This window comes from Lepidochelys kempii, chromosome 1 (genome assembly GCF_965140285.1).
Source record: "Lepidochelys kempii isolate rLepKem1 chromosome 1, rLepKem1.hap1, whole genome shotgun sequence".
NCBI lineage: Eukaryota > Metazoa > Chordata > Testudines > Cheloniidae > Lepidochelys > Lepidochelys kempii.
In genome coordinates, this window is record NC_136380.1 from 9311554 (window position 1) to 9334340 (window position 22787).

Sequence of the window (22787 nt, forward strand, 5' to 3'; positions counted from 1 at the left end):
CGCCTCCAACTTCAGAGGCAGGAATGGCCATGCGGCATCAGACCAGAGCTGATGTCCTGACAGCAGCCAGGACCAGCTGCTTTAGAGGAAGACACCCCCGCAGAGACAGGCAGTTATAGGGGAGAGAGCCTTCCTGACCCCCTCAGGCAGGGGCTGGTTTAAGCCCTGAAGCCTGAGGATTTATATCCCTTATGCATTTTAATCCTGGCTACCATAACTGCAGAGATTCTTCTTATCTCTCTACCTGTCTTTACTCTAGCAGAGTTCTTGTGGCAATGAGTTCCATGAGTTAACCACACAGCACGTTTTCTTCGCTCAGTCGTACATTCTAGTGCCTTGCCAAGATAACTGGTTCCAGGTGGCAGCTCTGTCTTTTCTCTCACTGCCGCGGCCCTGGTGTGACTGAGTTGGTTCACTCCCTTTCCCTCTGACTAATGGTAATTTGTATGACAGCGGCACCCTCTGAACCCAGGGCTCCATTGTGTAGCCCCGCAGCCCCCAGCGGTGTCTTATTCCTCGTTACTTTCCTCTGAGCATCTAAAATAGCCCAGACGCATCAGCCCGCATCGGGGCCTTGCCACAGCCCCACTGCAGCCCAGGGAGATCGGGGTGTAGTAAATAGCTGGCCACTTCACACAATGGCTCTTTGTGTTGCTCAGCTGCCCGCTGGAGCTGAGTCGCTGGCTGTCAGGGTGGGATTAGTCAGGAAGAAATCAGTAACCCAGCCCTCCGGGAGCCCCGAGCAGCATGTGACTTCCACAGGCCCTTGAGTCAGGGGAGAAGCTGGAGCCTGCAGAATACGGCGTGGCTCTCCCAGCATCTGGCCAGGGCTCCCCACAGGGGGCATTGGCATGGGTTTTTCAGTGTGGGCATGGGGGTGGGGAACAGGGTACACCTCTGGGCTGCCCCAGACTGGTGAGCTTGCTGCCCGTGTCGGCTCTCAAAGCTGAAGACGTGGGGTGTGGGAATTGAGGCGTCTGGGTTCCATTCTTGGCTCTTTCACCGACTTTCTCGGCTCCGTTCCTCAGTTTCCCCTTCTGCAAATGGGGAATTGCCACCCCTCCCCCGGCTGCCACTCGGGCTGGGAGGGTTCACGCGGGTAGAGGGGTAAGCCCTGTGCATGGAAGGCCTATGGAATAGTTTTCATCATCATCATCCTGGGAACAGCGGATAGCGGAGGTTCCTCGACAGCATGGAGCTAGGAAATGGGTTGGGGGCACCCGCTCCGACGCTGCGCTCACCCCCTCGTTCCCACTGCCCCCTGCCCTTGCGTCTCTGCAGGGGTGGGGTCTCTCTGCAGGGACGTGCTCTGCTGTGCTTGCTCCCCTCATCCTGTGAGGTGCCCATGCCCCTGCAGGGCTCTGGGCGGGGGCTAGTGGTGGCATAGAGCAGGGAGTTCTGGCGTGGCAAGCAGATGGGATGCCCGTGGGAGTTGGAGCTGGTAGAAGGAAGTTTGTACAGGCTGAGCTGGCATCTAGCCAGGCGTCTTGTTTTCACAGCTCAGGGTACCGCCAAATACATCTTTGCAATGGATCCTGGCCCCATGCTGTTCATTCCAGCAGCGTGTCCTGGTGGGTAGGGTCCCTGGACGGAGATTTGGGACACCTGGGTTTATCCATGGCTCTGCCTCTGACTTGCTGGGTGACCTTGGACATTTCCCCTCTCTGTGCTCCTCTCCCCTCCATCTGTTTAGCCATCAGGCTCTCCAGGGCAGAGTGGGTCTCTCGCTCTGTGTGCAGCCCTTGTTTCTAATTCATGGAAGGGTGTGAGAGAATTTCCACCCTCTCTCGCTGACGTGCAGCCACCTCTGGGGTGAAGCATAACGGTTGTTTCCCAGCACACAGCGACACACTGCAGCCGTTCAGGACAGGAAGGGAAGAAGATTATAATGGATCCATTTGAAAACTGCAGGGGAAATTGACGGAGGCAAGATGGAATTAACCATGCTGACCAGGATATTGTGGCCGGTCCAGGGGATCGAATAAACTCAAGGGATCGGGCCCTCTTCTCCAAGAACGGCGCCCCCGAGGCTACACGAGCAGAATCCCGTGCCGCCCTCCGCGCTCCCCCTGCCTTTGCATTCCATACACAGCCCCACAAGTCAGAAATTCATCTGTAGAGACTGAAAGGAAGGGGCCGAGCGGTGACTGCCGTTGGCTCAGTGCTGAGTCAGAGCGCCGGGTGCCGAGTCACCCGCCCTGCTTCCTGCATCACCCTTGCTTGCCCTTGGAAATCTTCCCTCCAAGGCCTGGCCTGACCCTGAGCTGGGGAGAGCTCATGAGAAAGCAGCTTGGGGCTGCCTGCATACAGCTAGTATTGTGTTAACTGGACGCAAAGGGAAGCTGGGGCAGGTGCTGGGAAGGAGAGAGACAGGAAATAGAAAGCAGAAGGACTGTCAGATTTCATGCAGATCTTTACTGGAAGGGGGCGTCCCCTGTTCCCTGGCAGGTTCTTACCAGCAAACAGGTCATTAAACTAGAAACTGACTTTCAAATCACCCTTGATTTGCATACTTCAGGGATCAAAGTGAAAGGCACCAGCCCTGAAACTTCCCCTTTCATAATAGCAACTCTCTGCATCTCTGGATCTCAAAGGACTTTACCGAGGCCAGTATCATCATCCCCACGGGGGGAAACTGAGGTACGGCGCAGAAGAGTGACTCATCCCTGGCATTGACCAAGCGAGGAATAGAACCTGGGGCTCCTAAAGCCCTCTGCAGTGCTCTGGCCACTAGACCTTACTGATTCCCAGGCCTTGGCAGTAACAGCACGACCCATTGCCCTGTCAATGTGCCTCAGTCCTGTGCCAGCGGGACCACCAATATGCTTGTGAGGGGAGCTCAGATGCCCCTAGGGTCGTTACTAAGTGCAGGGGGGTTGCCTGAGGGATCTCAAAGCAGAAGATGTTCTCGTATCTTGCGGTCTTCAGCCCCCTGCGCGTGCTTTGGATTTAGTTGTGGGGAGTGAGTTTGAAGGGTATTTCTAAGATATTCATCATAGAACAAACCATTCTGTGTGTTATGGCCCCTTGTATGTGCCGGGTGCTGCAGGGACCCTGACTGAGATCAGGGGCCCCTTGTATGTGCCGGGTGCTGCAGGGACCCTGACCGAGATCATAGACACTGCGGGTTAGGTTGGCTTGGCTACAGTGCTCAGGCATATCGATTTTTCACACCCTGTGCGTTGTAGTTTTAAGGGCGGAACTGGCCTAAGTATCGGCAGGTGAGAGCCAAAGTATGGTCATGGACGGACAACTGGCCAGAGATGGGAATGAAAAATAGGCTGAAACGGTCTAGAATCATAGACTAGCAGGGTTGGAAGGGACCTCAGGAGGTATCTAGTTCCACCCCCTGCTCAAAGCAGGACCAATCCCCAGTTTCTGCCCCAGCTCACGAAATGGCCCCCTCAGGGATTGAACTCACAACCCTGGGTTTAGCAGGCCAGTGCTCAAACCACCGAGCTCTCCCTCCCCGCTCTGTTTCCATCGTGGCAGCAAGCGCCCCGTGGAGGGCTCAAGGCTCTGAAAAATTCTTTCAGTGCAAACTCCATGAAATTCAAGACTTTGCCACTTACACAGTGATGAATTTTACTAGTGTGTGCACAAGTCTCCCGATGTCTTCATATATACTGACTTCAATGGTAGCCATATGCATGTAGTAGGCCCCGGGTCATTTACTGTATGTATTAATGATCTGGACAGGGCAGAGTTGCCGACCCTGAGGGGGTGGAGACCCAGCTTTCCTGGGACAGGCTCCGCTAAGGAGAGCCAGTCCATCCCAAGCCATCTCTGAGTCACAGGTGTGAAGGAGGCCGTTCGCTAAGGAGCTGTCAGGTTTCGAACCCGGAAATCTTTCGCCGCTCTGCCACCACGGTGCGCCAAACCACTGCCCCTGCCCAGCAGCCTTCCTGCTAACGGCCGTGTGCCCAGGCAGTGTGCTCAGAGGTTGCCAGCTTGCGAGAGAGGCCCCAGGAGGAAGAGGAAGCTGTTGTTTGCCGGTTGCTGCCTGGCCTTGCCATGCCGGATCCTGCCTCTCCACCCCCTGAGCCAGCCCCTCGTGTTGGATCCTCCAGCTGCGCTCCCCTGCAAGAACTCTGACCGTTGTCCGGGATTGCCTTTGTTCCCCATCACCCTCCCCGTCACCCACACACATGTGGCTACGGCTCTGGGCCACCCTGGCCACTGGACGTCTAGGTCTAATGAAGGGTAACGAGGGCTCAGTTGGGAAGGTCCTGAGAAGAGGGTTTTCTCAGGGGAACTGGCTAGGGGGAACCTGGGAGAGGTGCTCCAGAGGAACTACCCACCACTGCAGAGGAGAGCTGTGCGGCTAGACCTTTGCAGGGCCCGAGCCCAGAGGGCACCCTTCCCCAGATGATGGCAAGAGGCCAGACTTTAGAAGGGGGTCCTGGGCCAAGAGGGTTTTACTGGTAAGGAGGCTGGACAGAGGCAATGGATTGGCTGCAGGGGAACAGACAGACCAAGGTTAACTTGGCCCCTCCTGGTTAGGAGGCTGGAGGGAAGGATTGTTTAATCTTGGGTTAAATAAACCAGACCTCTGAAGGGGCACTGTTCCCAGCAGAAAAGCCTCATTGAACTCACTGCAAACCCATTAGGGGAAACTGAGGCAGGCATATACCCCCCAGCCCCCCCATGGCTCTGTACCGGGCCACCAGGGTGTGTGGGGAGAGACATGTCAGTCTTGACTCAAAGGGGAGATCTAAGGGTGAAATTCCCACTTTAACAGGGGGTGAGCAGTAAAGAGGCAAAATGTTCAGATGACACAAAATTATGTAGGTTAGTTAGGGCTTGAGAGAACAGTGAGGAATTTCAGAGAGACCAGACCAAGCTAGGGGAGAAATGGCAAATGAAGTTCACTTTCGATAAAGGCAAAGTAATGCATCTTGGAGGTGAAGAATTAAACTGGTCATGCACCTTCCAGGAGTCTAAATTAACTGTATCAACTCTGGGATGGGACCTAGATGTCACTGCAGCCAGCAGTCCTCTGCTCCAGGTGCAGCTGTGAGAAAACAAACAAACTAGGTGTTACAAGAAGCTGATGAAAGGAAACGTTTTCTCACCTCATGTGCATGCAGACTGTGGAACTCCCTGCCACAGGAAGTCATCAAGAGCAAAATCTTAACAAGTCTGAAAAAGGGCGTGGACGGTCACATGGAGAACAAGAATAACCAGAGTTATAATTAATGCCAACAGACAGTTTGGCAGCGATATTAAACCTCAGTCTGCAGGGCTCGAGCTGATCTGTAACAATCAGAATCCAGGCCTGGTCTACACTGCAGAGTTAGGTCGAGGTGAGGCAGCGTACATCGACCTCATTAAGTCAGCGTGCGCTCTCCAGCCGTGCTCCAGCTGGCGTAAGCGCCCTACTACGCCGACGACATAACTCCACCTCCATGAGGGGCGTAGGGCTTCTGTGGGTGTAGTTAGGGCCATGCAGTAGACACTGCAGGTTACTTATATCGGCTGTTGGCTGTCAGTGTCAGTTTGCCGTGAAATTGACAAGAAAGCCGGGCCAGCATCCCACAGTGGGTGGGGGGCTCCAGCAGGAGCCTGGCTGCCCTCTGGGTTCCCCACTCCTGGCTGGGCTGCCCACCAGGTCCCTGCTCCCAGCCTAGCTGCTGCCCGGGCTCCCTGCTCCCTGCAGGGAGTCAGGCTGCACTGAGGCTCCCTACTGGGTGGCCAGGAGCTGCCTGGACTCCAGCCACAGAGCTTCCTGCTGGGAAGTTCCCCCTAGCCCTTTGCCCTGAGAAAACCCTCTTCTCAGGACCTTCCTGGGGGCAGCCAGGCTCCCAGTGGTGGGAAGTGTGGAGCTGAGAACCCAGGGGGGAAGCTGGGCTCCCAGCAGCGAGGAGCAGGGAGCCAAGAGCCCGGGGAGGCAGCCAGGCTCCCGGGAGGGGGGAGCCCAGGCTTTCAGCCCTCCCCACTGCCCCTCTGAAGTCAGTGGAAGCACTTCGGGTGAGGACGCGCACCACGAGCAGAAGGAGGTTCTGTAGACGTGAACCTATCATAGGTTGACTGAAGTGTCCAGCGTAGACGTGCCCTTAACATACAGGCAGATTCCCCCATACCTGTCTGCTGGGGTTCCCACACCTTCCTCGGAAGCGGCTGGGGCTAGCCCCTGCCAGAGCCAGGAGCCTGGGCTGGACGGAGCCCGGGGCTGAGCCAGCATGGGAACGCTCTCCGGGATTATTATTCCCATTTGACAGAAGAGGAGCTGAGTCACAGAGAGATTAAGGGCTAGATTCTCATCTCTGGCTGAGCTCAGCTCTTTGCAAGGGCGTGGGGAGATGTCAGGGACCTTCCTGCAGCTCCTGGCCCTGGTGATCCGTCTGCACTAGTCCGGTGTAAATTCGAATAGTCTCGGGGCTGCCCTAACCTCGGCGACTGGGCCAACAAGTCCGCTCGTCGCTCGGTGCCCCCTTGTGGCCAGGCGTGGCGTAGCCGCTCTCCCACCCCCGCCGGCCGTCCCTCCAGAGCCGTGCTGGTTTCTCTGCCAGTGACTCGGCACTCCGGCCGGGTCGCCATCGTAACCCCACCCCGGCCAGAGTCACGGCTGGCTGAACTAAACGTCCAAAAATGTCTTTTACACAAACAGAATCCTTCCGCCTTCTCTGGGGCCCTTCCTCAGCCTCTCCTGGGCTCAGCCTGCAGCCCCCCTTCCTGGGGGCGGGTAGGAGAACCCAGTCGCACCCTCCGGCCCAGGGCCCTGTACTGCACGACCAGGGCTGCTCCTCTACCAGAGGTTTTCCCTGGGCCGCTTCCTAACCCCACCCTCTGGGTCTCCCAATCTTCTCCCTGCTTTAGGCAGGGTCTTTCCCGGGGCTCTCTATCCTCACTCCCTGAGTTTCCGGCCTGGCTTTCCCCAGCTGGGCTTGATCCCCACTTACTCCTGGTTCTCCCTCCCATTCCTGCACCCACCTTCTGCCCTTCCTGGGGAGCTGCCTGCTTCCCCTCAGCTGGGGCTCGCTGTGCAGTCAGGCTCTGCAGTCCATGGGGCAGATCAGCCTAGGGGACCCTATGCCAGCGATGCGCCCACAGAGCGGTGCTTCCCCTCCCCACCTGCTTCTCTCCCCTTGCTTTCCCAGACATACCCAGTGAGGGATGGAACTGCACAGTCAAGGATCCAAATACCCTTAACTCTGCCCCTGCCGTGGTGCTCTGAGAAAATCAGACCGTCCTACCACCTGATCCAGCCAAAGTGCCTTCCCCGTAACACCACGCTGATTGGTCTGCTCTCCCGCCCTTGTGAGGAGACACGAGGTGCGCGTTCCCGATCAGGCTAAAATAATCCTTTCCTGCGTGGCGGCTGTGTCCATCAGATGCGCAATTAGCGGGAGCCTCTGTCTCCTTTGGCGGTTTTGTGAAACATCCACCTGTGTGCACGGCTCCTGCGCTGAGTCAGAGGCGCTCTCCCCATTCTCGGGGAAGATCCCAGCAGGGTTTGAAGCTTGTGGCTCGGTCTGTCGGTGGAGCTGATGCTTTGCACAACCAAAGTCTAGCTGTGTTGACCTCCCATGCTGCACGCTTGGTTGATGTTAGCAAAGTATTTGCTTGGAGACGGGGAGGGGTGGGCTCATGTGTCTGAATCACTGCCCTCTAGTGGATGGAATCAGAATTGCTCAACTGGGTGTCATAGCCCCAGGACTGCGAACAGCTGATGAAGATTCTCTCTTAGCTCAGTAGCAGAGGCTGGTTATTCTGGAACAGCCAGCTCAGCAGTCAGTCCCTGCTGTTGGTGGGGGTGGCCACTCTGCGCAGCATGGGGACAGGTGGGTTTGTTTGTTACCATGGCTGTTTAGTTTGAATGGGGACCGCTGTGAAGAGCGGAGCAGCTCCAGAGTCATGGCATCTGGATCCAGAACCAAATCAAAACTTCCTTGCGGCCCAGGCAGCTGGATCTGGTGTTCTGGGTCGGACCCGTCTCAAATGGGAAGTAAGCAAACTGGGCTGTTACGTGCATTGACCCGTCCCCGCAGGGGTAAGTCGTGAGTGTCCCGTTGAGTTAGAACAAAGCAGAATAACTTGGCTTGAGTCTGGGATCCGCTGTCCGCAAACCCTGCCTTACCCACTGAAATTTCCCTGCCCTTTTATCTTTTTTTTTTTTTTTCATGTGCATTTAAATACAGTTGGTATTTTTAGATTTCCTTCCTCGAGGGTGAAAGAGGCGGGCGTGCGGTCACAGTGAGAGAAAGTATGGTCTAACGTCCTGTGGCCAAGTCTCTTCGATGCCTCTCATCCTGGCTCCTCCCACGCTTTCAGGTCGAGTCACCTTTCGGGACCTCCAGCCAGCCGCTCGCAGTGGGGCGTGGGATCCTGATGGACTCTGTGCGTGCAACCCCCTTAGCTGTCTTCTCCTTGCCCCCGGGGCATCGTTGCCTCCTGGGCTGACGGCAAGGGGTTCCCTCTCTGAAGCCCGGAGAAATCCCATTAGCAGGGGGTGGTGGGGCTGGCAGCATGTGTGGGTGAGCGCTTAGCCCTCCCGCCGTGGTCCCTGTAGGTGTGGGTGGGCGTCTTGCCATCAGCGGCACGCGAGCACGGGCCATGGCATTGAATCTGACTGTGCCTTAGACCTGTGCTGGGAACTGTGCATCTGTGACACGTTTCTACCCGCCTGCCTCCCTCTGTTCGCCTAGCAATCTCCCATCACCCGCAAAGCAGAGGGGCCTCTGGGGCTAGTAGCCAGGGCTGGCTGGAATCGGCTGGCACAGGAAGCCTGGTGCGTTCTGGGGTCGAGCCCGTTCTTCCGCGGGTCACGGTGGCATCCTGCGGCCCGTCTCTCAACATCTCCTCGTCACCCCACCAGCTTGGCTCACGGCCCCTGGTTTCTGCAAGCTTCCACTGAAAAATAAATAACTTCCTGGCTGCCCGGAGCCCTCCGTCCAGCAGGCTCCGGGACAATGCCAGGGCAGCAGGGTTTACGCTGCTCCGACCCAGCTGGGTCCAGAGAACCATCATCATCAATCCGTTTACCAGCGCCAGGAGTTTGCCTGGAACTTTGCAAATGTCATGAAGGGCTAAATTCGGGGGCGGGGTTAAAACTGGGGAGGGGGGGTGTTAAAACCTGGCGGGGGGGTTACCTGGCTCACAGACTCAAACCCAGCCCCAGCCTGGGAGAATGTACGGTCGAAGCTCAAGCTGATCGTCAGGGCCGGATATGAAAGGGGCCAGGAGAGGGGCTGTGACTCTTTCCCCAGTCTGTCCCCGCTCTGATACCGTGGGGTTATCTGCACACGCAGCCCCGGGGGCAGCTGTAGCTTCTGCCAAACTGCAAGTGGGAACCTGTTTTTCCCCATCCATAGGACAGGGCCTAGCCGTTTCTCTGATCCTGTTCTACGCAGGTTCTTACGGCTCCTTCCCTCCTCTGGGGGGGCCTGGCCGCTGTCTCACAAAACCCTGCCCACGTGATGGCTGGTTGGAGGCCAGCAGAACCGCTGACTCAGTGGCACACGCTGGCTGCCGCCCCCCTCCCCCCCGCCATTCTTGGGGGACCCGCCATCGCCCTGGTGATGTTCGTCGGGCCCCAGGCAGCTCCGCTGCGTGGAGGAGAGTAACGGCACCGCCCTGGCTTTGATGTGGTCTGTGCCTTGCTCCCAGGGCACGGCGCATGGGGCCTGGCGATCTCCTGCACTTAACTCCTAGGAAGCCAGTCTCCCCTCGGGGTGGGTCGGAGGATGCATGCAGGGGGCATGCTACGGGAAGTCCGGCTGGAGAAGGGGGAAGTTTCCGGCCACTAGGAGGTGGGGCAGAGTTGGGGATTTTATCCTAATTAGCTCCATCTCGTCATGCTGGGAGCTCTGCCCTCCCCCCCGACCCACAACCACCCCCCAACCTTGCTCCCCCAAGCGGGTTGCTGACCCCGGGGCCAGTGGGGAGAGGCCGGTTCATACTGAAGGTTAAACACCAGGTGCGGTCAGTGCCAAGTTGCGACTGAGGCTGGGGGTAGAGGGTCCTGGGCACCTGTGGCACACATCACCAGCTGAAGCAGGAGATTCGGGGGGAGCCCCCGGCAGCACATCACCGCGCCCGCTTGGGGCTCTGGCTTTGGGAGTGGGTGAGACGTCGTCCTCTAGGGCTGGTCCGTCGAGAGAACAAAGGACCAGCCAGTAGTGTCTCCTGAGCTCATGTGGCAGAGGCCTGTGACTTATTCCCAGCTCATTATTCATGGTACCAGCTCGTTATCAGGGGTTCCCAGTTCCTTATTACATGAGAACATACAAACATCCCTAATGGGTCAGCCAATGGTTCATGGAGCCTAGTGTCCTGTCTTCCGACAGAGACTGGTGCCAGGTGCTGCACAGGGAATGAACAGAACAGGGCAATTATTGAGTGATCCAGCCCTGATCATCCAGTTCCAACTTCTGGTACTCAGAGGACCCCCAGAGCATGAGGTTGCATCCTGACCACCTTGGCTAATAGCCGTCGATAGACCTGTCCTCCATCAACTTATCTAGTTCTTTTTTGAACCCAGTTAGACTTTTGGTCTTCCTGGCATCTCCTGGCAATGAGTTCCACAGGTTGACTGTGTTGTGTGAAGAACCTTCCTGTTTGTTTTAAACCTGCTGCCTGTTAATTTCATCAGCTAACCCCTGGTTCTTGTGTTATGTGAAGGGGTAAATAACACTTTCACTTTCTCCACACCAGTCATGATTTTATAGATCTCTACCATATCCCCCCCCCATCCTTTTTCCAAGCTGAAAAGTCTCCGTTTTATTAATCTCTCCTCAGACGGAAGCCGTTCCATACCCCTCATCATTTTTCGTTGCCCTTCTCTGCACTTTTTCCAATTCCAATATATCTTTTTTGAGATGGGGCGACCAGAACTGCACGCGGTATTCAAGGTGTGGGTATACCATGGATTTATATAGAGGCAACACGATATTTTCTGTCTTATTATTGATCCCTTTCCTAATGACTCCCAACGTTCTGTTCACTTTTTTGGCTGCCGCTGCACTTTGCGTGGATGTTTTCAGAGAACTCTCCACAGTGACGCCAAGATCTCTCTCTTGAGCGGTAACAGCTAATTTAGACCCCATCATTTTATGTGTACAGTTGGGATTATGTTTTCCAATGGGCATTACTTTGCATTTATCAACATGGAATTTCATCTGCCGTTTTGTTGCCCAGTCACCCAGTTTTGTGAGATCCTTTTTGTAACTCTCCTCAGTCAGCTTTGGACTTACCTGTCTTGAGTAGTTTTGTATTGTCCAAAGCCAAAATCATTTACAAATCTATCCGTCTAAGATTACATTTTTAGAAATCTCATCGAGCTCTAATGAAATAAGGAGCTGGGATTTGATGGGATGCATCAGAGAAAGTCAGTCATGGGTCACCCCGAGGTGACATGTCTCTGTGACCTCAGACCGTTCTGAACGAGCCGGGACAAGTCCCCTGCCGACCTGCAGCTTTGTTCTGCCCTCGTCCCGTGTCTGATTTGCAAGTGAAGGTTGACGAGGAAGCTGGGCTTTGTCTGGCTGGATGCGGCAGAATAAGTCTTGGGTCACCCTGGGTGACGTGTCCCCACAGCCGTGAAGATGTCCTGATGTAACTGAAATGTGAAACACCCTTACTTGAAAATTTTTCTTTGCAAAAATTTGTGGCCCCTGCCCCCAGCCATCCTCCCCGCCTCAAACATGTACACACCCTTTTGTGGGGCCACAGGAGGGGCTAGCAGGTAAAGCTGTGGATCTGGTGGGTGGACGGACTTGGTGAGTGTCGTCTTTGTTTCAGCTGTTGGTTGGTTGTTCTTGATGAGTGTTGTGTGCTTGGGCTGCGGGCCCCTCACCTGGCCCAGTGAGACAGGTCTGTTTGTGTTTCAGAGAGGGCCTTGTCACTGGGACCCTTGGGCCTTCAAACAGAACGGTGTTTGAGGTCTCTGTTTGCAAGGGAGAGAGCTGAGCAGTGAGGCTTAGTAGATCGGTCAGTTCCCAGGTGAGGAGGAGCAGCAAACTGGATGAATTTCGGTAGGAATTGAGAGCGGGAGCGTGAATCATGGTTTAGGAATGGCTCTCCACCAGTTAGCAGGCATGGATGATGACAGGACAACTGCTGGGACCTGCCTTGGATGTGCTACGGTTTCCTTTCTGCTGGAAGATGGAATAGAATAGGAATCTGTTGGCCTTAGAAAACACGCAGTCTGGAAGCAAAAGTTGCACCATTGTGCAGCATCTGAGGAAACGAAGACTTCCCTGGACCACCAGGTTTGGAAATCATTGTCACAGATGCCAGGAATTGGGCGATACAGGAATTGGACAGAGTAGAAACCAAAGAAGGGTTCAGGCGATTTGTGACCAAGAAGGGAAAGAGAACCGGGGCATTCAACCCGGCTAGACGTAGCAAAACGTTTTCAGGCATCCGGCAAGTCAACTATCGAAGAACCTGGCTCTGGAGGAATGGAACAGGAAGTTTCAGGGAACACATGCAATGGGTGTCCTTGCAGTATGAAACAAGCAGCAACCAAGATCGGTTCTTCAACTGTTAATGCAAACAATCATCCTTGACGACTCCATATTTAGAAGAGCGGACCGAGAACACAGAAAGGCGCACTGGGACAAGCGGATGGCGTGCCGTCTCCCTGGAGTGAAGATACAAGATGTGATGGCAGGATTAGACGGGGTTATGAAGTTGTCTGTCGAGTGTCCACTGATGATGATGATGATACTCATTGGAACCAAAGACACGACTCCGCATGGAGCTACACAGAACATAGAAGAAGCATCTTGGAACCACATGGAAGAAAAGGCAAGTCTGAGTGATCTTCTCGGTGATCCTGCCAGTTCAGTGAGCTCGAGAAGGCAGAAGACAGAAAATACTGGAGGTGATCTCTTAGTTGTGCAACGGATGAGAGGCCAAAGGTTTTTTGGTTTTATGGAATACTGGGCCACATTCCACATTGGGAGGGGGGCAGTATGAATGGAACAGCCTGTGTATCACAAGTAGGGGACTTGGCTAGACAGTCAGGCATTAAACTGCCAGCGCAAGGGGAGGGTGCTAAGGAAGCAAATGCAGCACAAAACTCAAACTCAGGATGTCTGGAACAAACTGAACTGCCGTGGCAAAGAGCTTGAGGAGACGACGTTTTCAGTTGCTTGTCTACCCACGCTACGAGTCCGGGTAGCAAGCCAGAGGAGTTAGAATTTCTCATTGATGAGAAAAAAAAAACCCACTAGAATTGGCATTAGGGAAACCTGGTGGGACAGTTCCCATGGTTGGTTATAATCTGCTTGGGAAGGACGGAGTGGGTACAAGAGGTGGTGGGGGAAGAGGATGGCAAAAGACATGATTACTCATTTGAGAGTTACTGATGACTCGGAGCCACAAGGCGTGCGGCTCAGTGTGCTCGCTAACAAAGCCCAGGAGAGGGCTGGTGCGGTCTGTTACAGGCTGCAGAGTCAAACCAGAGACCAGGAAGAGTTACACTGTATAGGCAGGTGCTTAGGTGTTGACAGAAGTGGTGTTGTTAAGGGGGAGGGTAATTTGGGAGAGACACGCTGCAGGTCTCATGCAGAATTAAAGGGAAGGAATATCATTAATTCCAGTCAATATGGTTTTCTAGAAAATAAGTCTTGTAAACAAAGCTGAGTGCATTCCTTGACGACATCACACGTTTGACTGATGCAGGTGAAGAGTTTGCAGCCACAGTGCAGCATCGTGTAGCAGAAGGTTCACACTCACGGTTCCTCAATTAGACGCATAGTTTAGGAGCACTCCTGGATTCCTCAGCTGCCGCGAGTAACGCTTTCTGCCATTTCCTGAGATTCCATCCCATCCCCGTGCACGGAGTTATTCATGCCTTTGTCACCGCTCAGCCGGACTGCAGCCACACGACATACCTGAGCACGAAACCTTCTGCATCCAGGAAACTCCATCTAGTACGGAACGCTGCCAGGCACCTCCGCAGCATTTCCACCTGTCCTCCGCTCCCGACCTGGCTTCCCGGAGAATTTCAGCTTGAGTTCAAGGTCTCAGCCCTTATATTCAAGGTGCTCAGTAACCGGGGCCCAGGATAGCTAAAAGATTTCCTAAGCTGCAGAACAAAGGCCGTGGTCAACACCTTCTCTCCGCAGGCCCAAGGGAACTCTACAGTAAGAATAAAGCTCGTCTATGCAGCAGACTGAACTTTCGGGTGGGTTGGTCCCAGACTCCAGAATGAACTCCCCCTGGAACTAAGAACCATCACAGACCTCCTCACCTCCAGTCACCAGACTCATGTCTTTGACCTGGCCTTCTCTAACATAAACACATAGCAACAGGTATATTTCAATCAAACCTATATTTAACAACTAAGAACCAAACTTGAAACCCTGACAAAACAGGACACTCCACTGCCCATGCATCTGGCCCTGGGGAGAGGAGGAACAAACAAATGCCGTATGACGGGTGTGGACTCACAGTGCTTAATCCGGAGGCTCGCATGGAGCGGCGATGAATGTGGTGAGCTGTAAGAGCCCCTAGAGTCGATGTGATGCACGGAGAGGTTCATAAGATATTTGGCTCAGTGCTGCATGGCATTCGGATTCGGAAGTGAGATCTGTACGGCATTGATAAAGCACAATAGAAATGGATTAAGAAGTGGCTAATGGATAGGTCTCAAAAAGTAGTCCTTAGTGGAGAGTCATCATTGCACGTGGGTGTCCATTGTATGGGGTAGCAGGCGTCTGGACTAGCCCCGATGCTAGTCAACATTTCGTCAGCGATCGGGAAGTAAATATAAACCCAATGCTGATAAAGCTGGTGGGCGACACAAAGCTTGGTGGTATGGTAACTAACGATGAGGCCGGAGGAGTCCTGTGGAGTGATCTGGAGTCAAACAAAATACATTGTAATACATCTAACCTGCTCGTAAAAACTTCCAGTGACGGAGACCCCGAAATGACGGGCATTCCACATCCTCCTTTGGGAACCTCGTCCCGTACTTAGTTATCCTTCTAGTTAGAACATTTTTCCTAATATCTGACCTAGATCTCCCTGGCTGCAGATTAAGCCCATCACTTCTTGTCCGACCTTCAGTGGACCTGGAGAATAGTGGATCCCTGTCCTCTTTAGAACGGCCCTTCGCAGATCTGAAGACTGTTCCCATGTCCTCCTTGGTCTTCTTTTCTCAATCACTAATCACACCCAGGTTTTTAACCTTTCCTCGCAGCTCAGGTTCTCTCAACCTTTGATCATTTTTATTCCTCTTCTCTGGACTCTTCAAATTTGTCCCCATCTTTCCTAAAGTGCGGCCCCCAGAACTGGACACAGTTCCCCAGCTGAGTCCTCACCAGTGCGGAGTGGAGTGGGACAGTTACCTCCCGCATCTTACATATGACACTCCTGTTACTACACCCTGGAGTGATATTAGCCCTTTTCACCACTGCATCACATTGTTGGCTCACGTTCAGCTTGTGATCTACTGTAACTCCCAGATCCTTTTCAGCAGTTCTACAGCCTGGCCAGTTATTCCCCATTGTGTGGTTGATTTTTCCTTCCGAAGTGACGTACTTTGCTCTTGTCTTTACTGGATTTCATCTGGTTGATTTCAGACCAGTTCTCCAATCCAGGCCCTTTTGAATTCTAATCCTGCCCTCCAAAGTGCTTGCAACCCCTCCCAGCTTGCTGTCATCCACAGCGTGATAAGAATACCCTCTGCTCCATTTTCCAAGTCATAAGGAAGTGGACAAGCAGCTGAACAAAAGCTCCCAGAGTGATGCCGGGGCAAAACGGGCGGATGTGCTCTTTGGATGTTGTGACGGGGCGCTCTGCTCACAGCTGGGTGACGCTGCCTCCTGGCTGTTCTGGGGATTAGCTCCACCAGGCCGATGCCCCTTCCTGCGGTTGCCCTCTGTCTCTCTGTCTCTCTCTCTCTCAGTCTGCAGCCCCTTCCTCATGACTCCAGCCAGGTGGCTCAGCGGTTCCCCTGCCAGGGTGGTCTTTCAAGGTCTCTCTCCCCGCGCAGCATCAGGCCATCCTCACGCCCGCTGCCCTGACGGTGTCACCCCATCAGCGACTCCGGCAGCCTTCGTATCCACTCCCCTTAAAACACACCCTGCCGTGGATGGGAGGGGAACCCAGGCCCACCCTCCGCTCTGGGTTCCAGTCTAGGGCCCTGTAGTGAACCGTTCAGATCTGCATCTCCACCGCCTTACTGATCTCACCGCTGGACTCCTTCTACCAGGGTCCTTCTCCCTTATCTCAGGGAGAGGCACTGCAGGCTTCCTCCTGCAGCTTCACACACTATTTCCAACCTCCTGGCTTTATAGAAGACCCTCCCATTACATAAGAACGGCCAGACTGGGTCATACCAAAGGTCCATCCAACCCAGTATCCTGCCTTCCCACAGTGGCCAATGCCAGGTGCCCCAGAGGGGGTGACTGGAGGGCTGAAGGAAAAGGAACCGTGATGGGGACATGAGAAGTGGCCACCCGTACGAAGCTTCGGGTTGGCAAGGGGCATGCCCCAGCTCCTTCAGAACCAGCTGATGGCGATGGAGATGTGACACTCGCAGTGACGGGAGACTTATTTCATCATGTAAGGGCTATCAAAACCCAGCTGCTTCTTTATTTAATGAGTACATCAGTCATTGGCCATTTCCACTGTTAACACATTAACCTAAAATCAACATAATTTTACATTGATCTCTTTTAAAATAACGTTGACCTTTAAGTAAGGACCTGAAAACCATGAATAAGGAACAAGAAACAAGGAACCAACTTCAGTCTCTTGGCCCAGAGCCGTGGAGCAGGAAGATCGGCCTTCTGTAAAGGGGCCAGGTGGGCACGGGTGTGGTTAAGGGGAGTGGGTAGCACAAGCAAAGAGGCCTTTCCCCGTGGGCAGGGGAATCTTAGGAGAACAGGATTCCTGGATGCAGCGGTGGCATGAATGTGTGTGTCTGACCGGCCTCCCGCTGGCTGGGTGATGACAGAAGGCAGCGGGCAGCTAATAGGAGAAGGCAGCTGTTTCCCCAGATGCAGCGGGGGGAGGAAAGGGGCAGCAGAGGAGGGAAGAGTGAGGCTGCAGTGGGGAATGCAATGAGTGGGGATGCGTGGTCCCTTGGCAGCCTGAGGCTGCATTGCACCGCACTGTGCCACCCAGGTCATTAAGGTCTGCACTCGCTTTCCCCCTCCGCCCCCCCTGCCAGTGTGCCTCACCCCAGACCTAGCAGTCTGTCTAGGGCCAGAGAGTAATGCACTGACCCAGTCAGTGCTTCACGCTAGTTGTTAACAGTATAGGGCATATGACACACAGAACAGTTTTGATTCTATCCTGTAGAGAGCATTGGTCTCACACACACACACGCATCAGGTCATAATGCCACGGATCACCCCATCTCAAAAAGGATAAAGCTGGAAAAGGTTCTGAGAAGGGCAACAAAGACGATGAAGGGTTCAGAACGGCTTCCGGGGACAGACTAAAAAGATTAGGGCTGTTTGGCGTAGAGAAGAGATGCTGGGGGGGAGGGGGGGATCTGCTAGAGGTCTATAAAATCATGACTGGTGCAGAGAAAATGAATAGGGAAGAGTCATTTATCCTTCCGCACAGTACAAAAGCCAGGGGTCACCCAGTGACATTAACAGTCAGCAGGTTTAGTACAAACAAGAGGAAATACTTCTTCACACAATGCATAGTTAACCTGTGGAACTCGTTGCCAGGGGATGCTGTGAAGGCCAAAACTATAATGGGGTTCAAAAAATCATCAGAGAAGTTGATGGAGGATAGGTCCATCCATAGCTATTGGCCAGGATGGTCAGGGATGCAACCCCATGCTCTGGGTGTCCCTAAACTGCTGAGTGCCAGGAGCCAGAAGTGGACGACAGGGGTGGATCAAGCCATGATTGCCCTGTTCTGGGCACTCTCCCTGACGCTGTGGTACGGGGCCACTGTCAGAGATGGTCTGACCCAGTCTATACACAGCCCCCATCCTCTCGCCCTGCAGGGGGAAAGCTGCTTAGCCATCACGAATCCAGCTTCCTGAGCGTTCTTCCTCTGGCAGACGGACAAGAGGGGCAAATCCTTCCAGCCTCCCCCGCTCCTGCCCCGTCCACCTGCGGGCTCAGATTGGGGGGCGGGGAGGGAGCGCAGCATGGTTCAGAGCCCCACCCTTACCAGGCTGAGCTGTGAGTGGCTGGCTCTGGCTGGCCGGCTGCAACATCGGCCCCGCTCTGCCCCTTACCTGCCGGCTGCTGTTTCGGCAGCTTCCCTGGCGCGTCGGTCGTTCCTGGTGAAATAAACAGGGCTGCCTGGTGCAGTGTCAGACCCAGTGCATTTCCCCTGCTTGTTTGGCAACACGAAGGGGAGCCTGGGGGGAGAGAGGGGCTGAGCAATAAAGCCAAAATATTTGTCTTTAAAAGGCATCCTTGTTGCCAGTGCTTTGACAGCCCCGTTGGCCTGCCTCTAACCCCTTGCAGTAGCAGATCTCACAGCACTTCACAGGCATCAATTTCCTTTATTCGTTTGTGGGAGGCAGTACGGTCTAGTGGGTGTAGCACCGGGCTGGGCGTCAGGAGACCTGGGCTCTTCCCATAGCTCTGCTGCTGACCGGCTGGGTGACGCTGAGCAAGTCCTGTCCCCGCTCGGTGACTCAGTTTCCCTTCCTGTCCTTTGTCTTATCTCTGTAGCCTGGGAGCTGTTTGGGACAGGGACTCTGTGTGTGTGTGTGTGTGTGTAAGTGTTACTGCATACAACAATTGCACACTGTGGCCATCCAAAATGTCATGGCAGCCGTAAGGGCAGAACCCAGATCTTCCTGCTCCAAAAGGGCAGTTGCCTCGCACCCAAGCCAAGAGAGACTCTCCTTTGGTTGCTGGCATTATAGGGCTGATGACACATGGCTGAGCAATTGCAACAGCTAGCAGAGCGCAGTGCTACACATACACATTAGCCAGTTTGCTCCAATGCAGCTCGGTAAGGTTGCTAAGCGGTTTCAGTTGTAACCTCCTTGTCCTGCTCTTTGCTCACTGGAAAACTCCGCCGGCGGCATTCCAGTGATAGCTGCATTCGGGGCCCGCACACGGCATTTACAGCACTGCAGCCCATCGCACTGAGCTGCTTTTTTAATTGTACAAGGGTGAAAAGATTCCCCTGGTGTCTTTCCCTCTCCAGCCACTCGGGGGTTGTGCTGGCCATTCCCATGGGGCAGGGGACTAGAGCTCAGCATGGGGGCAGGGCGCTCGGGGGCTGCAGCTGGCTTCCTGTTGCATAGCGTGGCGGGAATTGTGCTGCGTGGTTCAGTCCACGGGCCAGACCCATTGTAAGCCGGCGCGCCATTGCACCGGAAAGCTACAGTCTGGGGGTAGGAGCCAGGACTCCTGGCTTCTGCCCGATTTGGTACATGGACTTGGGCAAGTCCCCTGTCTGGGCCTTGTTTCCCCACAGTTAATTCATGAACGTTTCTCAGTGGCTTTGAGATCCGTGAGAGTGCTGCTCTTCCTGAGCGCTACGAGACGTACTGCAATAGCTCTCAGAGGCTGTACCGAGGTTGGGGCACCAGTGCGTCGGGTGCTGTACGGACACACAGTGAGAGACTGCCCCCATCCTGGGTAGCTTAGAGCCCCTGTAAACAAGGGCTGGACAGAGGACGTCTGAACCCCATGTCCAAGATGGGGGAGAGAGGCAGAGAGAGATTAAGGTGCAACGGTATTTAGGTATTGAAACCCATGGGGGTTAGGCACCTGAATACCTTTGAGGATCAGGGGCTGGCCAGGGTCGCACAGGGAGTCAGCGACAGAGCAGGGAATTGGACCCCGATCACTTGAGTCCCAGCCTAGTGCGTTAACCGCAAGCCCATCCTTCCGCTCTGCGGCGCCCTGGCCTCGCGGGGCTCCGCGACCGTCTCTCTAACCCCTCTTCCTTCCGGCTTGCCGCAGGTTCCAGAAGCACGTCCACACCTACCGGATCCTGCCAGATGAGGATGACTTCCTAGCGGTGCAGGTAGGGACCGCCACGCTGCCGTGTGCCAAGACTGGCATAGCTCTTGCCGCGGGCGCAGCCCTGTCCTCGCTGCTGGGACCCGGATCTCGAGCCCAAGCAATGGGGCAGGGTCCTGGGGACAGGGGGTTGCCCCTGCTTACCCTGTCCACGCAGGCGTATGCCGTAAGCTGTGCCGGTGTTCACTGGTTCTACTACGAAGGATAAAAGCCGTACTAGTGGTGCCGGCTGAGAGTGTCCTTTGGCTCAAGCCATAGAGGCTTCTGCTTCTGAACCTCAAGGGTCCGAGTTCAATGCCTGCCGTGCCGTGTGGTGGCTGTTGGGGGCTGGCTACCGAGAGGGGGGCTTAGCTTGGGCACCGTCCATAAGGGCTGGCTCCCGCCTTCCCTGGCTGAGGGGACGGAGGAGGCGCTGAGATGTGCAGTGGCTCCGAGGAGGCCAGGCCCCCGCCAGTGAAAGTCCTGGGGCCAGTCAGCCAATGCGGTGGTGTCTGGTAGCTGAGACCTCGCGCACCGGAGGGGCGTCTGCTCGGCGTGGGCATTGCAGGTCCTATGAGGCTCTTCTGAAGAGCAGGTTTTTGCCCTGCTCCCCAGAGGTGGCTGCATTTCTGGGTAGCTGTTGTGCAGCGCCGTGGGCGAGGGGCTCTCTCCGGGCCATGGGTGTGGTTAGCAGTTCTGCTCAGCAGTCTCAGAGCAAGGCCTCCCCCTCTAACGGTCTCCTGGGGCCTTGGCCTCTGGCCCGCCACCCCGACCCACCAGGCACTGCCATGCCAGCCCCAGCCACCCCGAACCGCCAGGCACAGCCCCCCATACCCACCGGGCACTGCCATGCCAGCCCTAGCCACCCCGACCTGCCAGCCCCAGCCCCCCATACCCACTGGGCACTGCCATAACAGCCCCAGGCACCCCGACCCGCCAGGCACAGCCATGCTAGCCCCAGCCACCCCGACCCACCAGGCACAGCCATGCCAGCCCCAGGCCCCCATACCCACTGGGCACTGCCATGCCAGCCCCTGCCACCCCGACCCGCCAGGCACAGCCCCCCATACTCACTGGGCACTGCCATGCCAGCCCCAGCCACCCCGACCCGCCAGCCCCAGCCCCCCATACCCACTGGGCACTGCCATGCCAGCCCCAGCCACCCCGACCCGCCAGGCACTGCCATGCCAGCCCCAGCCACCCCGACCCGCCAGCCCCAGCCCCCCATACCCACTGGGCACTGCCATGCTAGCACCAGCACCCCCATGCCCACCAGGCACTGCCATGCCAGCCCCAGCTCCCCCATGCCCACCAGGCACTGCCATGCCAGCCTCCCCGACCCACCAGGCTCTGCCATGCCAGCCCCAGCCCCCCAACCACCCGGGCACTGCCATGCCAGCCCCAGGCCCCCATACCCACTGGGCACTGCCATGCCAGCCCCAGCTCCCCCGGCTCACTGGGCACTGCCATGCTAGCCCCAGCCCCCCCATGCCCACCAGGCTCTGCCATGCCAACCCCAGCCTCCCCGACCCACCAGGCTCTGCCATGCCAGCCCCAGCCCCCCCATGCCCACCGTACACTGCCATGCCAGCCCCAGCCCCCCCAACCACCCAGGCACTGCCATGCCAGCCCCAGCCCCCCAACCAACTGGGCACTGCCATGCCAGCCCCAGCCCCCCTTACCTCCCAGGCACTGCCATGCCAGCCCCAGCCCCCCATGCCCACTTGGCACTGCCATGCCAGCCCCAGCCCCCCCAACCCCCCAGACACTGCTATGCCAGTCACAACCCCCCTTGCCCACTGGGCACTGCTATGCCAGCCATGCCTGCCATGCCAGCCCCAGCCCTCCATGCCCACCGGGCACTGCCATGCCAGCCACAGCCCCCCAGACCCACCGGGCACTGCCATGCCAGCCACAGCTCCTCATGCCCACCAGGCACTGCCATGCCAGCCACAGCCCCCCCATACCCACCGGGCACTGCCATGCCAGTCAGAACCCCCTGCCACCGCCATGTTAGTCACAGCTCCTCCCCTCCCCCCCCCCCAAGTGATAGTGACGACAGTGTAATTAAATTTAACATCAGTGTTCGGGGGAAATGCCAGAGGAGCCCAGTGCAGCAGTGTTTCACTTCAGAAAGGGGAACTACACCAAAACGAGGAAGGTAATTAGCTGGAAATTAAAAGGAACAGTCCCAAGAGTGAAAGCCTGCAAGCTGCGTGGAGACTGTGTAAAAACACCATCATGGAGGCTCAAACGAAATGTATCCCCCAAATACAGGAAAAGCCCCAATAGCCCGAAAAGTGCCACCCTGGCTAAACAACAGAGTAAAAGAGGCAGTTAGAGGCAAAAAGGCGTTGGAAGTCAAATCCTTTTGAGGAAAACAGAAGGGAGCATAAACGCTGGCTACTCAAGTGTGAGAGTTTAATTAGGCAGCCAGGCAGAATTCGAAGAGCAGCTCGCTAAATACACAAAACCTGAAGAAAATCTTTTTTAAAAATACATCGGAAGCAGGAAGCTGCCCCTGGATGATCGAGGTGCTAAAGGAGCAGACAAGGCTGTTGTGGAGAAACGAAATGAATTCTATGCGTCGGTTTTCACGGCTGAGGATGTGAGGGGGGTTCCCACCTCTGAGCCATTCTTTGTAGATGACAAATCTGGGAACTGTCCCCAGTTGAGGTGTCAATAGAGGAGGCTTTGGAACCAGTTGATCAATTAAACAGTAATACGTCACCAGGACCAGAGGGCATCACCCAAGAGCTGTGAAGGAACTCCAGTATGAAACCGCAGAACTTCTAACTGTGGTACTAAGTGTAATAATCCGCCTCTGCACCAGATGGCAGGAGGGTAGCTAAGGCGATGCCAATTTTTAAAAAGGCTCCAGAGGTGATCCTG

At 55.5% G+C, this 22787-nt stretch overlaps 1 protein-coding gene across 2 annotated transcripts in view; it reads left to right on the forward strand.

Moving 5' to 3' along the window:
• INPPL1 (inositol polyphosphate phosphatase like 1) overlaps positions 1 to 22787 on the forward strand; it is a 74498-nt gene that overhangs the window by 7422 nt on the left and 44289 nt on the right. For both annotated transcript variants that reach the window (XR_012157509.2, XM_073333644.2), the window contains exon 2: positions 19857 to 19920. Coding sequence is in view for 1 of the 2 variants with exons in the window: in XM_073333644.2 (XP_073189745.1) it covers positions 19857 to 19920 (64 nt within the window). In the remaining variant the exon portion in view is untranslated. The remainder of the gene's footprint in view (positions 1 to 19856; positions 19921 to 22787) is intronic.